At 35.4% G+C, this 16,615-nt stretch overlaps 1 protein-coding gene across 7 annotated transcripts in view; it reads left to right on the plus strand.

Moving 5' to 3' along the window:
• COBLL1 (cordon-bleu WH2 repeat protein like 1) overlaps nucleotides 1-6,638 on the plus strand; it is a 198,366-nt gene extending 191,728 nt beyond the window's left edge. For all 7 annotated transcript variants that reach the window (XM_044669823.1, XM_044669828.1, XM_044669827.1 and 4 more), the window contains one exon: nucleotides 5,275-6,638. In XM_044669823.1, the coding sequence (XP_044525758.1) occupies nucleotides 5,275-5,361 (87 nt within the window). In that variant the 3' untranslated portion in view covers nucleotides 5,362-6,638. The remainder of the gene's footprint in view (nucleotides 1-5,274) is intronic.
• Nucleotides 6,639-16,615: the final 9,977 nt, after the last annotated feature.

Raw genomic sequence — 16,615 nt, forward strand, 5'->3', positions numbered from 1 at the left:
ACTTAACCATAGTTATGCTCTTAATGTCTCTATGTGAAATCAATGGAAATATTAATCTTCTTTCATAAATTAATTAGAAGAATCTGCAAATTAATTTGGAATTTCTTTTGTTGCCTGAAAAGTTAAACTAGCAGGCTGCTGTACACTCAGTATGTTTTAAGAGTCCAATTTGGCAGTCCTTTCACATACAAAGCTTTCACTGATTCAAGGATGAGCTAGTTGAGAAACATTTTAGAGAGTCAGGGCTTAAATGTCTATATCTTCTTATAATATCACTCATAACAGATAACAAGAATAGCTTACCCTTAACTGCCACATTATAATTTATAAATTCTTTTCCTCCCCACAATCTTGTGAGGTAAGAAGTGAAAAGAAGGAAAGGAGGAAACTGAACCTTGGAAGGTCATGAAATAATTTGTCTGGGGTTAAACAACTGGTAAGTGACAGAAAGGGTAGGACTCCCAACTACAAATTTAGTGTTCTTTTCTTTATATCCATCTTTAGGTTTTTAATGTCTAAGAAACAGTCATCACTTCTTTTTTTTTTTTAACAGTCATCACTTCTAATGGAAGATGAAAGTTATAAAATATTAGTGGCAGAGAAGACTACAAAGATTACCTAAGGAAGGCCCTGAATTTAGAAATGGGAAAAGTGAGGTCCATAGGTATCATGTGATTAAATTCAATCAAGAGTTAAATGGAAGAATTGAGATGAAAAGCTAATATTTTTGACTCCTATTGATATAGTGCTCCCTATGTGCATTATATCAACAGTTCTCAATTTTTGGCCTCAGGACCCCATTATTCTCTTTTTAAAAATATTCCATTTTTCCCCCATTAACATGTAAGAACAATTTTTTTTTCGTTATAACCCCTACCTTCTGTCTTGGAGTCAATACTGTGTATCAGCTCCAAAGCAGAAGAGTGGTAAGGGTAGGCAATGGGGTCAAGTGACTTGCCCAGGTCCACACAGCTGGGAAAGGTCTGAGGCCAGATTTGAACCTAGGAAGAACAATTTTTTTAAACATCCTTTTTTTTTTTTTTTAACGTTTTAAGTTCCAAATTCTCTCTTCCCTCCTTCATTCCTCCTACTCTTTCCCCCAATCAAAAGCTTTTTGTACATCTATTGAAATAATCATGATTTTTGTTGGTTTTGTTATTGATATGGTTACTAATACAACCCTTTACATTCTTAAAAAAATAAATACCAAGAACTCTTCCCCTTAAGAGTTTTCATTGATGTACCACTTGTGTTTGTTGCCAAGCATTCACATAAAAGAATATCTTCTTTGATGATTAGTTGGTGCCAATATTGGATAAACACCAGCAAAACAGCAAGGCCAGTTCATCTATAGAGTCATTCATTTGTAAGTCAAAAGTACAATTTTGCAGATATGATAGTAACTCAGTCTTCATGTTTGCAGCTAAATCTTTAATTGATAAGTCAGATTGGTCTCTGGAAAACTCCACAGTATACTCATGAGCAAATTAAAGTGGAAAAAAGTAAATAAGATCTTAGAATCTAAAAATGGTTTTAAACTTGAGGACCCCCCCCACCCCCAAAGGATCTTGGAGACCTCCAGATGTCTGCAGATCACACTTTGAGAAATGCTACACTGCACTGAGCTATCCCCAAAGCTTAATGTCTCCATAGTGCCAATGCCCATGCCTTAGACATGCACCGTAGGTCATAAACTATTGTTAGATTTTTAGTAAAAATCAGTCAATAGCTCATATGAATTATTAAAAATGGACAGATACCTACAGAGTCTTAATTCTTTATTCTGGTCTATGCCTATCTTTCTTATACCACCATGCAGAAAATTTTTCCTAGTTTGTTTCAAATGATGACATTTCTTTTATAGAACAACAATTATGTTGCCAAATAAAAGCTCTAGTGATTTCAACAGTGAATTTAGATGTTCAGCAGAAAGTTGGCTCTGTGTTTCCCTATGACTTGGCTCCCAGAATGTTCAATTTAACTTCAGGTACCAACCTGCCTTATGGCTGATGTTCACACCACAGCAATTAACCTTAATTATAATGGTTAGATTCACATTAGAGCAATTATCTGGTTGATTGCTCTAGAGAGACTATAGTCATAACTGACATAGCATAGACATGTCATGGATTTTATACCCTAACCTTTTAAAATTCATCCCCTCCCCTGCCCCTGTGTTCAACACACTCAGAGAGGTCATTTTCCCCTTCTTATTGTACAGAGAGGGGACGATAAACCTAGGTGTGTGATTTATAAGCTGCTTTTGATGTTAGAATTAATATATGATCAGCATATCCTTTTAAATTCAGTTGATTCCAGCTGAACTAATTTTTAAACAGAAGGTTCTTTGAATCATATTGTTTATAAGACACCTGGTGGCACAGTATTAGTTGTTTTTTTTTTTCTTTTAATTATGCACATGTCTTTTCATACACTGTTTTGAATTAGAATACAATTTTTAGGAATATATCAAACTAAGGAATGATTTTTATTATTTCATCTGAAAAGTTCTATTCGGCTTTGGAAGCATTCCAAAAATAGACCAAAGGCTAGAGATGGAAGGTTAGGGGGGAATCTTTTCAAGGAGCTTAGTCTCCCGCTGATTTTTCTCATATTTCCTTGGACTGTTTTTTAGCTATCAAAAGCACACCTTTTTTTTTTTTTAAAGCATTTCTAATGGCAATTCTTTTTTTTTTTAACCAGAAGTTTAAAGGAACTTTTCATAATTTCACTCTAGAGAAATAGAAATCTTTTAATTTTCTTGACAATTCATCTTAAGAAGTTAACTCTAGCTTAGTCATCAGTGATTTTACTAATGACAAAATCTGTTGGATTCCTTACCTTTTTCAAAAAAATAACTGAGGATTTAAGTTTTGACCAAAATTGACTTCTTGAATCCATCCATTGAAAATTAGATGAAGCAAATTGAGGCAGTTTTGAATATTGTTAATGAAAAGGGTCTGATGCAAGCAAATGTTTTCTCTTCAATATGGCCCACATTAAAACCTCAATTTATTATAAACAGTAAATTATTCTTTCTTGTCTTTAAAGATTTTTTAAAAGCCATTTTTGGTATTTGGTTTCAACTAATAGTTGTTTTCCCCTGCCCCTAGAGTACATAAGTTATAGAAATGTCATTCAACAACAGCTCACAGAATTTCCAGAGAATAAAAATACACATAAGAAAGTAAGTTTGATCATAATTTTAACCAGGGGTTCATAGCCATTGTAATATATTTTTATATCTGTGTTATGATGTATTTTGGTTCCTTGTAACCATTTGCATTTTATTTTATGTTACTAAAAACATTATTCTGAGTAGGCTTCCATAGGCTTAATTAGAATGCCGAAGGGGTCTATTACATGAAACCAAGCTATAGGTGAACGGACTGTTTTCAGATCAAGCAAAGAAAACAAAACAAACAAAAAAACAAAAAAAGGGGAAATTTTACTCTTTAGCTTCTTCCCTTGGGTGAGGAAACTATGTCCTCCTCTACTAGCACTATATCAGTTTATAATATTTGTCCTAATGCCCTGAGGTTATTGAACCACGAAAAAGGGCTTTCTAATGGAATACTGAGCGAAAACCGATTAAATGTGACTTACTGGTACTGAAATAAAATAATCAACTGCATTTGCTCTCATAACCTCATTTACACATATAACTTCTCCCCACCCCTTATACACAAACATTATGCTTTTATTACTAAATATTAGTGGCATTTGACAATTCTTTTACCACTGAATAGCTTCCCTGTCCCCAATCTTAAAACATGATTTTTTCCCCATAAAAATATCAACTACATTGTAATTATGACTAGTAAAGACACACACTGTTACTAAAGCATGTGAACCAGAGATGCTTCAGCTGGTGTAGTCCTGGCTTCCCTGAACTTGGCATGTATGAAATCCAGAAACCTACAGAATTAATCTAAATTAATTCTGTAGATACTTTTCTCTCTAAAGGAAACAGGTGAATACTTGAACCACAACCCAAGGAACCAATTTCTTTTTCTTTCCTTAGTGTCTTGCCAAAATATTTGCCCAGGATAGATAATATGGCCTTTTGTGTAACAGATCTTTTTCTCATGAAAACAAGACAAAATAAAACGATTGTTTTGTCAATAATCAATAATCTAAATAAATCTTTTTTTTCTCCTTTCCTCTGAAGTATTTCCATCATGTTTCAGGCTTACTTTTTAAATTTATTTTTTATTAATCTTATAAAATAATTATTAGTAATAATAGTTGGCATTTATGATGCCTTAAAGGTTTGAAAAGCACTTAGAAGTTTTTGAACTTCACAACAATCCTATGAGATAAGTGCTATTAATTATCACCATTTTACAGATAAGGAGACAAAATCTGAGAGAAGTCAAGTGATTTTCTCAAAGTCACACAGCTATTAAGCTTTTGAGGAAGGATTTAAACCCAGGAGTTCCTGACTTCAAGTCCAATGCTCTTTCCATCATGTTTGCTAGGTAGCTGCCTTTCTCTCAGGATGGTTCCAGAACACCTAAATGTGTCTTCACCTAGGGAATCTAAGTAAATTTACTTAAGTTTTGTTTTTAGTGTTTTGGGTTGTTTTTTTTTTTTTATGTTGAGAGTAATTAAGAAATTCAAGTTTCATTGTATTTGATTTTCAGGTTTATTCATAATGATCTCTTTCAACTGTTAACATGATATCTTTTGTATCTTATCCCTTAGGAACTTATGAAACTTGCTGGTTCTCATTGTCCAAATTATTTTGATATCACAGTAAAAATAGCTGAGGGTTTTTTTCTGTCATTCAAGTATATGCATTCCCATTTCCTGTAAATATGGAATTTTGTGGGAGGGGAAGGTCAAGGTGAGAGAAAGTCAAAGTCCACATTTTAAAAAATGATTTTGGAGAATTCACTGTGTTTTTCTACATTCTCTCTAACTGGTTTTAGAAGCCAGAATTAAGCTCACTAAAAAAGCTCATTAACAGCTTGGATTGCAGTCTGTGTTTGTGCTCCTGTCCTCCGAGTTGGTTTAGTCATTTTATAAAGACTATGATGTGTTAATGGATTATTTTACTTGTTTGTTGTGAAAATAACAAATCTCTCATTTTTAATTTCACGGATGAGTGATCACTGATTCTTAATGATTTATACTTCATTGAACAATAAAATACTAAATGTGAATGCTCATAATTAAGCAGTAAATAAAATGTTCTAGTGAATGAAAACTTGAAATTAGGCAGCTGCATGCTCCTAAATGAAAAGATGTGTTCATATGTCTCTCTTTTAGGTTACTGTTCCATCAAACACCATATCCGTAAATGGAAGACCAAGACTCAGCTGTCCAGTGTCCACCGAAGCACAGTCTGACCATTAGAGATATGACACCAGCTATTTTGCACTTTACCACCACCTCTTACATAGGCCAATATAATGCTAATTGAGATTTATTGCAAATGTAAATTCAGGTGTATGTTAATATATATCGTCCATTAAAATGTATGATTTTTGTGCGATGGCTTTTCATGCCAAGAGAAGACTTACTGGAACATGTAATTTATAGTAATATTTTTGACTATATGCCTTAAAAACTGAAGATGCTGCTGTAGGATTTTTAAGATGAAGTGCAGATGAGTTTCAGTTTTTGAAATGAAAAATAACTTCCTTTTGTTGATTTCATTGAATTATTTGTAGAAACATATTGTACAATGGTGATTTAGACAAAAGGATACATTTTTAATATCCTTAGGTTTATAGTTATATAAGTACCTTAACATAATATATGAGTTAATAAATGTCTGTCATATGCTGCCTTGATGTTACTGTTAAATTAAAAACTTGTAATAAGCATAAATTTCATATCTTGCATCCTGCAAAAAGAACCAACTAAAAATACTAGTTATAACAAATGACTGTCTTCAGTTGAACATTTTCTTTAATTGTCGAATCATATTGTGCCCAAAATTCTTCCTCTTGAATTTTTTTTCCATGGGAACAATACAAAATCAGAGTCTAAGTGATGGGATCCTTTTAGTATTTTAATATTGTAGCCATTCTTTGCATTTAGTCTTTAACCTTTGAAATGCACAACAGAAAATTTAAGTATAAATGTTTTTTCTGTATATAATTCTTATAGTATCAGAGCACACACACTTGTTCCTTGTACCAGAAGCCTTAAAATATCTTTTGTCAAAATGTTGATTTTTTTTTTTTTTTAGTAATAGTTATTTTATTTTTGATGTATAGGGCAAAAAAAGTCTAGAATGTGTTGAGATTAAAGAATTTAAAATGGCTTTTGGAAATATCAGTCTATTTTAATTATAGTAATGTGATATAATAGTCATTATGAAGCTTATTTAAGATTGAGATGCTATTATTATTCTATATATTAAAAATGAGTAAATTAACATTGGAACACTTAAAGAGGTGCCTAATTGGTGCAGGGTGGGGGTTCACCTGATTGTTAGGCTTACAGATTTTATGTGATGCTTGTTTTTCCACAGAAGGAACTAAATTGTTCATATATTATCATAGCTTTGGGTCAAACAAGATGATTGTGAATTCTGGTAGATTTCTACTGCCCCTGGTGGGATATTTGCCAGTTTTGAAAGTGTGTTGATCATTTTTCCAGTTAAATAAAAATTATCTTATTTATTTTCGAGGACATTTTTCTTTAAAAGATGGTTCGTATCATACAGATGTACATAAGAAGTTGACCTTTCTGTCTTATACCTATGCTAGGACTGGATATATTAATTAAACCAGATATGGATCCCGTATCTGAGATTTTTTATCTAAGACATAAAACAGGCAGACGACTGGATACAGTACTGAGTTTGAGTTTTCTGATCTGAAAAATGGGTCATGTGGCTGGCAGGGGTTGGGGAGAAGGTCAAACTAGATTGCCCTCTGAGATCAATTCTAATTCTCTATTTGACCTACAAATAAACATGTACTGAAATAAAATGTTAACCCAAAAAAAAAAGGCTTACACAAATATCGTAGAGATGAGAAGTAAAGGGAAAGGAACATTTGAAAAAATGGAAACAAATACATTTAAGCAAAGCAATGTCTGTGAGATATTATAATTGTTTTGCTGTTATAGGAGAGCTCCTTAGGCCCAGTTTATTTGACACAATTCTAAAAATATGAGTTAACCTTTTTTCCTAGCCCAGAGCAAATTAAATCAGACATAACACAATTACTTGGTGGGAGGAACTGCTAGGAAAAGGTATGCTTACAACTTGAGAAATAATAAAGACTCATGGGCAGCTGGGTGACACAGGTGACACAGTGGTTTGAGCACCAGGCTGGAGTTAGGAGGACCTGGGTTCAAATCTGTCCTCAGTCGCTTCCTGGCAGTGTGACCCTTGGCGCATCACTTAACCCTATTTGCCTAGCCATTGCTCTTCTGCCTTAGAGTGGTCATCAAGACAGAAAGTATGGCTTTAGAATAAGATTTCTTCCCATCTTTGCAGAGATGAGGTACCATGGCTGTGCCACATTGCATCTCCTATACAATCAGAGTTGGTTGATATTTGATTTTTTTTTTCTCAACTTTTCTTTTTCTCTTTGTTATTTGTTACAAGAGAGAACTCTCTGGGGAAAAGAAAGGAAATATTTGGAAATAAAGGTGGTGAGAAAACAATTTCAATAATTTGATAACTTAGGAGGCCAGGGGCAAGACGGAGGCTAGATTTGAATTCAGGTCACCCTAGCTCCAAGCTCAGTGCTCTAGCCACTGAGCCACCTAATTGCCTCCAATTAAAAGTGACAGAAACGCCAAGAAAACAGCCATTTGGGCCATTTAACATAGGCCCAAACATGCCTTAGCAATATATTACTACATAATAGCTCATAGTCTTTCACAGTAAGGACTGAGTCATCAAGAAAAGTTTGAAATTATATTCTTCATTATGTCCAAATAATGTATGAGATTTCCATCAAATATATTAATTTTTAAAGGACACAAAAGGGATGATAAGCTTCAATAATTTAGAAAATTCTCTTGTAGAATATTTCATTCCCCCCAAATTCCAGGTCAATGAATTTGTTATGTAAAATGTTTAAGGAATGGCCCCTATGTACTGCATCTGAAGTTATTTCTGATAAAATTTGAGGGAGGAGCCTACCCCATACCACTTGTCTGCTTTGGAACTGATACATAGTATTGATTCTAAGATAGAAGGTAAGGGTTTTTTTTGGTGGGTTGTCTGTTTTTTTTTCTTTTTTTCTTCTTTTTTTTTTTAATTTTAAACCCTTAACTTCTGTGTATTGACTTATAGATGGAAGATTGGTAAGGGTAGGCAATGGGGGTCAAGTGACTTGCCCAGGTCCACACAGCTGGGAAGTGGCTGAGGCCAGGTTTGAACCTAGGACCTCCTGTCTCTAGGCCTGGCTCTCAATCCACTGAGCTACCCAGCTGCCCCCTTGGTTGTCTGTTTTTTAAAAGAAGTATGTCTTGAACTCTTTTGTGAGTTTAATCGCCCCATAAGTAAGTCTTAAATTTGGCTACTACCAAGAGGACCAATGATCACTCTGCTGATTGAATGTTACAACATTTTTCAATGTTAACAGCCATCCTTATGTAATAACAGGTATAAAAGCTTATAAAGTGGAGTCAATTCTAGATCATCTCATTTGGCAACTACCCCAGCCTTTTTTAGTTTATTCTTTTTGCAGACTTGTACAATTCCCTGTTTGTTGACATTTTCATTAACTGGAGAAAAGGAAAGGAAAAAGAAGAGGAAAATCAGACTGGCCAGGTCTGTAGTTGGTCTCAGCTGAGTGAGAAAGGAAAACTAAAAAGAACTGTTAAAACAGAAGTTGCTAATATCACCACCCCTACCTCATATTTAAGTGGTTGTATTAAATGATACATTGCCCCCCCAAACATGTATCCTCCATTTTATCAGACAAAAGGACTAGATCTACAGTGCTCAAATATGCTATCTCCTTAATTGAATACTCTTCCCTTTTAAATGTCTCCACTCTTGAAAAATCTTCTTTTGCAACCTTAGTGCTTCAGATTCTTACAACTAAAATGTATTTCTTTTTTTTTCCATGACAAGAGAAAATGCCGTGTCTTCTCTATACTGATAAGTGAATAACTTCTGACAAGTATTTATGGAGGAATTAAAACTTGTTCCCTTAATTTATAAAGGACTACAGATAGTCTACTTTCTAAATGGGTAAATTCCATTTGAAATCTTTGTAGATTTTTCTGCTACTTGAAAATTTTTCTTTTTCAGTTCATTATCTTCCTCCCTCTTCTTCCCTTCCCACAAGAAACAAATGAATAAGTAAGAATGGGATGAGTACAAAGGACATAAGATGGACAAAATGCTCAAAAACAATTCAAGGGGAAAGAATTCACTTTCTATTAGAGTGTTCAATGGAGTAGATCAGCAAAGACTTTATTGTGATTAGATTGGACATTAAAATAAAAGGTTTCAATAAGTAGACATATAGAACATGGGCATTCTAAGTATGGAGGCTGGCCTATACAAACACATTGGATATGCAAGATTTAAGGATGCTTTCAGCTGGAATGGAAATGGTCCAAAGGGACATGAGATGACAAAAGACTTTCCCTAATAAATTAGTGTTCTTTGAACAAAGAAACCTCAAAAGAACTGCAATCTATAAGTAGCTATCTGAGAGAGAAACTGTTCTATATCACCAGTAAGACATGCAGATTAAAATGACCAAGGTTCCAATTCATATTCACTATCATATCCATTGGCAAAGAAGACAAGAAAATTAGAAGTCATTATTGGTGGACTTGTAAAAAGATAGGTAAGCTAATACACTGCTAGTGGCACCATGAATTCATTCAGCCATCCTTAAAAACAATTTTAAATTAAGAAAGGGCCTCAAAAGGTCAAATATTCTTTGACCTGCTATTAACCATGTAATCCAAGAAGATAAAAGATCTAAATATAATTGCACAGTTATAGTATAGAACTGGAAATAAAATAGATACCCATGCATTAGAGAATGTTTAAATCCATTGTGGTCCATAAACATAATAACATCACTATGTCATAAGTAACATGGATATGAAGATTATTTGAGAAGAGAGTGAAAGCTTACATGAGGTGATCATTAAAATAAAGTACTTAGAGAAAACAATATACTCTATGACTATCAACTCAACAACTGACCCTAAAGAAGAAAGGCAAAAAAGCACCTTCTCCCAGTCTTTGCAGAGGTGTGGCACTGTAATTCTGTCATGTTGCATATGCTGTGCTGATAGACTGGGTTGATGTATTAGTTATTTTTGCTGAATTGCTCTTTTTCTCTTTATTATCTGTTATAAGAGATGACTCTCTGTGGAGAGGGAAGGAAATAATTTAAAATGACAGTGGCAAAAAAAAAAACAATATTTCAAGAATTTTTAAGGGTAAAATGCTTCAAGGGTTATAGGATCAAGCCTGTGAATGACTTTACATGCCAAGCTAAGAGTTTGTATTTTAGGCTATAAAAAATTGACAGTCACAGCTGCCTTGATCCCAGACACCATTCCTGAGACAGAGAGAGAGAGGAGGAGGAAAGAGGAGGAAGAGGAGGAGAAGGAGAAGAAGAAAAGAAGGGAGGAGGAAGAAGGAGAAGGAAAAAGGAAGAAGGAAAAAGAAAGAAGGGAAGAAAGAAAGAGCACAAGCACCCGCCAAAGGAAAGAAAGGGACAATTTCAGGGACAATATGGTTTCCCTGGAGGTTCCTAAGAATGAAAGGCTAGCTAAACTGAGGAGCTACAATGGACAATGGCATCCTATGTATGATACGGAGTCATGGAACGTTTTGCAGCATGAAAGTGGCATGATTCAAGTAGTATTTTAGGATTTTCACTCTGGCAGCAGTGTTTAGCACGGATTACATAAGGAATATCCAGAATGCAATCAGTTTAAGAGCTATTGAAGTAATTTGCAGAAATAAGCAGAGTCTGAACAAGATGGTGACAGGGAGAACTGAAAAGAAGGATTGCATATGAAAGACATGATGAAGGAGCTGATAGGATCTTTGGCTGATCTAGTGTGAAGGACAAAAGAGAAGGAATTTGTTTCCATTACACTTTTTCAGTAGTTTTTTTTTTTTTAATCAACTGAACAGAACAGAACTTTCTAGGGAATTATTGAACCACCAAGAACAAGTCAATATGGAACTTTAAATAGTTTGGAGGATGGTTATAATGATGAACTGCAGCACTTAATAATAACAGCTAGCATTTACACAGGACTTTTAAGATTTGGAAGCACTTTAACATATATCATCTACTGTGATCTTCATGCTTCCCTTTTGAGATAGGTGATTTCTATTTCCATTTTGTAGATGAGAAAACTGAGTCCAAGAGAAAGGTTTCTAGCCCTCACTGAAGATTCAAACTCGGGACTCCTACTCTATAACCTAGGTGATACAACAACTAGAAATTTCATAGAAATTCAGGGAATGTTTGTTGAATTCAACCAAGCTAACTTAAATTATTTTTTTTTTAACCCTTACCTTTCATCTTGGAGTCAATATTGTATATTGGCTCTAAGGCAGAAGAGTGGTAAGGGCTAGGCAATGGGGGTTAAGTGACTTGCCCAGGGTCACACAGCTGGGAAGTGTCATTGGCCAGATTCGAACCTAGGACCTCCCATCTCTAGTCCTAGCTTTCAATCTACTGAGCTACCCAGCTGCCCCCAAGCTGACTTAAATTGGACTGAACCATATAGAATTTAAGGGACAGAAAGTTATTCACATCTTTACTGATCTCCTTTTCCCTTTTTCTTAGTCTTTCAATAATTCACTTAAATTATATGACTCTTAAGGTCCTCTCCAGGTCTAAATCATATGAAAAAAAAAATGTGCCCATTGAGGGCAAATAGATATCCCAGAAATAGGAGGTCCTGGGATCAGTTCTGGCCTCTAATACATCTTAGCTGTGTGACCCTGATAAAGTCATTTAAACCTTATTACCTAGTCTTTTCTGCTCTTTTACCTTGGAACCAATACTTAACATGGATTCTAAGACTAAAGGAAAGATTTTTTTTTTTAAGTGTATGTTTTGGATCATAGACTTAGAGATGGAAGGAGACTTCTAGGTCACCTGATTTAATACTTTTATCTACAGTTGACACGCTCAGTATAAGACAGATCATCAGTGGCAGGTATGAGATTTGAATCCAAGCCTTCTGAATCCAAATGCAGATCTCTCTTTTTTTCAGTCTGCTGCTGTGTGTAAAAACCCCTGTGCTAGATGCTAACAAATAAAAAGTCTAGGTTAGACTCACTACCTGCCTTCCTGGGGCTCACAGGCTTTGCTGTTTGCTAAACTCTTGAGCCAGAGATAGGAAGCTGGGATCAGCTCTTGGTTAAACAAACCACAAATAGCAGATTATACTGGGATGGGGGATGGAAAACTGGTGGGATGGGTAGAGATGGAAGGTGAAGTCAAGGGGGGCACAGGGCTTACCAGCTGAAAGACTAAGGGACTGCCATTCACAACCAAAAGTGCTAATTTGTGAAAGTATGAATGTCAAACATGCTTAAATTCAGAGCCTATTGCTATAGCTACATTTCTCTTGAATATTTAAATCTCCTGTTTTCTGTATCCAACAAAGAGATTCAATCCTACTATTGCCTTCAATCCTGTGGGTTAAATTGTTAATCCCTGTACTCTATTTATACAAATATTTTTCAAGTTTATTACCTATTTTTATCTTGTCCTTCAACTGCAGTCTAGTTCAGGGTTGCCTATTTTTAGTGCACTTAATTACCACTCCATGGAAATGCTAAAACACTACTCTGTCCAGTCATGGAAGTCCCAGGCTAGATCTTCTGTGGGAGTAGGCAGCTAGGGATTACATTCCCAGTTGTCACTCTATACAGGACGGGTCAGAAAGTTCCTATTCGCATACGATGGACAAGTATACATCTCTGTCCAAAGAAAAAAATTCAGAGACTTGCACAAAATCGGCTCCATACACAAAATTCATGCAGCTAGATGCTCTTATCTTTTTTGATATGCCAGATGCCAAAAATTACTGGACTCCTAATGCCATAGCTTTTTTTTTTAATGAGCCCGAAAATTTGCAATGACTTGTTATTGCTAATAATTAACATTTCTATTTTTTTTATACTTTAAGGTTTGCAAAGTGCTTCACAGATATTATCTGCTTTGATCATCAGAACAACCTTTAAGTAGTAACTGTTATGATCCGATAATAATAGAATAAGCATTTCCGTAGCACTTTAGGGTTTGCAAAGTGTTTTCTATTGTATGATGTCACTGGATCCTCACCATCCCCCTGTGTGTTAGGTGCTTTTATTATCCCTGAGAGGAATGACCATCTACTCAAAAAATTATCTTGAACTTGGTGCCAGTGTGTCAAAGTCTGTTTTATTTCATCCTTTCGAGAATGGGTACTCACCAGCCAACGTTAAAAGTGTTACAACAAGCAAGCAAGTATGAAGTGAACGGCTCATGGATTTCGTTTTATCCTGATCCCTGAGCAAAGAGGGTCCCCCTCTCCTCATTCACCCCTGGCTGGTTACTTGAGAGTTACATCTTATGTTATCTGGAAAGCTAGCTAAAAGGAAGGCGCAATTTAAAAACCCAATTATCCTAATTATTTAAGTGGGTTTAACCAATCAAAACAAGGATTGGAGTTTGATCAATCAAAACAAAGATTAGGGTTTCACCAATCAAAGGAGGAGGAGATTACTGCTCTTGAATTTCAATTTCTACACAGCCACTACTTACTGTCACTTCTTACCTCATTAGCCAGATGTACTTCCCTGAGAGGAATCCCTGCTGTCTCTATTCCCCACATCACCTTTTTACAAATTAGGAAACTGAGGCTGAGAGAGGTTCAACGAATTACTAAGGGTCACACAGTTAATAAGTTTTTAGCCCAATGCTTTATACCACCTAATTTCTAGTAGATTGATGTTTGTAAATTGAAAGATCATTTACTTAGAAATGAATTTAGGTCTGTGCTTTGGAAGGTTTACTTGCCTTCATTTTTCTTTTAATTTTATTTTCATTGTCATGCAAAACACTTCCTTTATCCATCAATGTTGTAAGAGCACCTATCACCTCATAAATAACACCCCCCCCCAAATGAAACCAAAAATACACTGCTGTGAAATGTGACCCTAACAGTCCTTTCTCTGGAGGTGGATAGCTTTCCAGGTGATAAGTCTTTCAGGATAGTCCCAGATCATTGTTTTGCTGAGAGTAACCATTACTTGCTTTTACTGAGAGACTCTATTGTGGCCAAAACTGAAGTTTTAGAGATTCCCAGATCTTTCAGAGCTCAGTATAAGCACTACCTTCTTATATCTAACCCTCTACTCTAGCCGTTAGTGCTTTCCTCCCTCCCCCTCAAAAAATATTTATCTTCTACTCATTTTGTGTATGTTTTTGTATGTCCATGTTCATTCAGTCCCTCAATAGTAATATAAAGCCTTTGAAAGCAGGGACTGGTTCAAATTCCCCAGCATATGCACAGTGCCTGGCATAAATTGGTGCTTGTTGATTGGTTGATTTATCTTAGACAAAAGTAACTGAAAATTTGCAAAATTGCCTGATGGACTAAACACATTCCCCCCTTTGGAGTAGAGGATTAAAGGAGAAGCAAATGAATAAGTAATCCTGCTGGAGATCTCTGGGATATTTGGTAAAATGGGGAATGTACTCTTTTTCCCTTTTTTTCCTTCTTGAAAACCCTCAGGCTGTTAATGCCATCTGTTGCACAATGTGAATAACAACTGAGCTTCCCTTCAACAAACACTGGCAGTTGGTCTTTTAATTTCCTTCTCTAGATTACTTGTCTTTAATCTGAAATCCCTGGAAGTGTCTTAAGGAAGAGAAGAAAACTGAACTGGATTCCCTTTCTGGAATCTTTTAGTGTGAGGATGATGATGATGATGGTGGTGGTGTTGGCCAAAAAGTAGGAAAGTAGAAAAAAAATGATTGTGGGTGAAATTTCTGAATGTGAACTCTTGCCCTATGCTCAGCTAAATACTGAGTTGTTATTAAGGTGAAGTAATCAGGGCTGTGACCAAAGGTAACAGAGGTTGCAGTCCTTCAACTGAAAAGAAACAGCATTGCTTAGCCCCTTCTTAGCAAGATTAATTAGTTAAAATAGGAAGTTATTGAATGGTAGACTGGGGTGGCCTTCTCTTCTTTCTCTCCCTCAACTTCCCCAGAAGTAACTTCTGGCTCACTCCTCTCACTCCTCTCACCCCTATTGTGAACATCTGCCCCACAGACAATTGACAGTTGGCTCTCTGCTTCAATCCCCAAGTCTTTTTTGTTTGATCTTTGGCTCAAGAATTCCCAGTTGCATGGAATTAGGTCTTAATCAATGATACATGTAAAACCCAGTGGAATTGTGCATTGGCTACAGTAGGATAGGGATGGGGAGGTTGGGGGAGGGGGAAAGAACATGAAAAATGTAACTATGGGAAAAAATTGAAAACAAATAAACAAACAAATAGATAGATAGATAAATAAAATTTAAAAAGTAAAAAAAAATAAAAAAAGAATTCCCAACTGCAAAAAATTTCTCTTTCTAAAGAATACAATTAGGCAACTATGTAGCTCAGTGGATTGAAAATCAGACCCAGAGACAGAAGGTCCTGGCTTCAAATTTGCCCTCAGACACTTCCTATCTTTGTGACCCTGGGCAAGTCACTTAGCCTTAATTGCAGTATTGATTCTAAGAAGGAAGATAAGGCTTAAAAAAATACAATTTCCCCCAAAAGCACCAGTATTTGGAGACAACACCAGAGCATTAATATGAAAGATAGCATTTAATAAGTGCCTACTATGTGCCAGACACTGTACTAAGCATTGGGGATATAAAAATAAAAGCCCCCTACCAAAATATCCTTGCTCTCACAAAGTTCCCAGTCTGATGATGGGGATATGTTTAGTCTATAAGGCTATTATACAAAATTTCAATTACTTTTGTCCAAAATCAGTCAATTAGTCAACAAACAATTTATGCCAGGTACTGTGCCTAGAAAAGGCTTCTTGTAGAAGATAGGACATTAGCTGAGACTAGAAGTCATGGAAGCTAGGAATTAGAGAAAAGGACCCAGAATGTTCCAGACATGGAGGGAGCAACCAGTGAAAAAGCTTTGGTTTGGAGAGATGGGTTGTCAGATTCCAAATGTCACCATAACAGAAGGGGATTAAGGTGAAAGAAAAATGGAGGAGGCAAGATAATATGGGACTTGAAATGCTAAAAAGAGAATTATGTTTGATCCTAAAGCAATATTTTAGAAAATTGTTGAACATGAAGATGATTTAAGTTTCTTTTAGTTCCCATTTATCTGAGAAAACAGAAAATTTTAATTTGTGTCTCATCTTCCCAAATTATCCTCCTGCTCTGCAGGAAAAAAAATCTTATTTTCTATATATTGTTTTAATGACATGAAAATACACTCAGTGTGCCTTGTTATAAAATAGACCTGATGTTATGAGGATCTGAAACTGAGTGTATGTAGGTAATACCCAAGTGTACCATGTAAATTGTGATAGTGAAACACAAAGGGCCCACAAAATGTTGGTAATGAATCTGTTAAACTCAGCTTCAGAATAACAGTGTCCCAGACTGGTCAGCTAAAATGAAGGAT

Source organism: Gracilinanus agilis, chromosome 3 (assembly GCF_016433145.1).
Source record: "Gracilinanus agilis isolate LMUSP501 chromosome 3, AgileGrace, whole genome shotgun sequence".
NCBI classification, from domain to species: Eukaryota; Metazoa; Chordata; class Mammalia; order Didelphimorphia; family Didelphidae; genus Gracilinanus; species Gracilinanus agilis.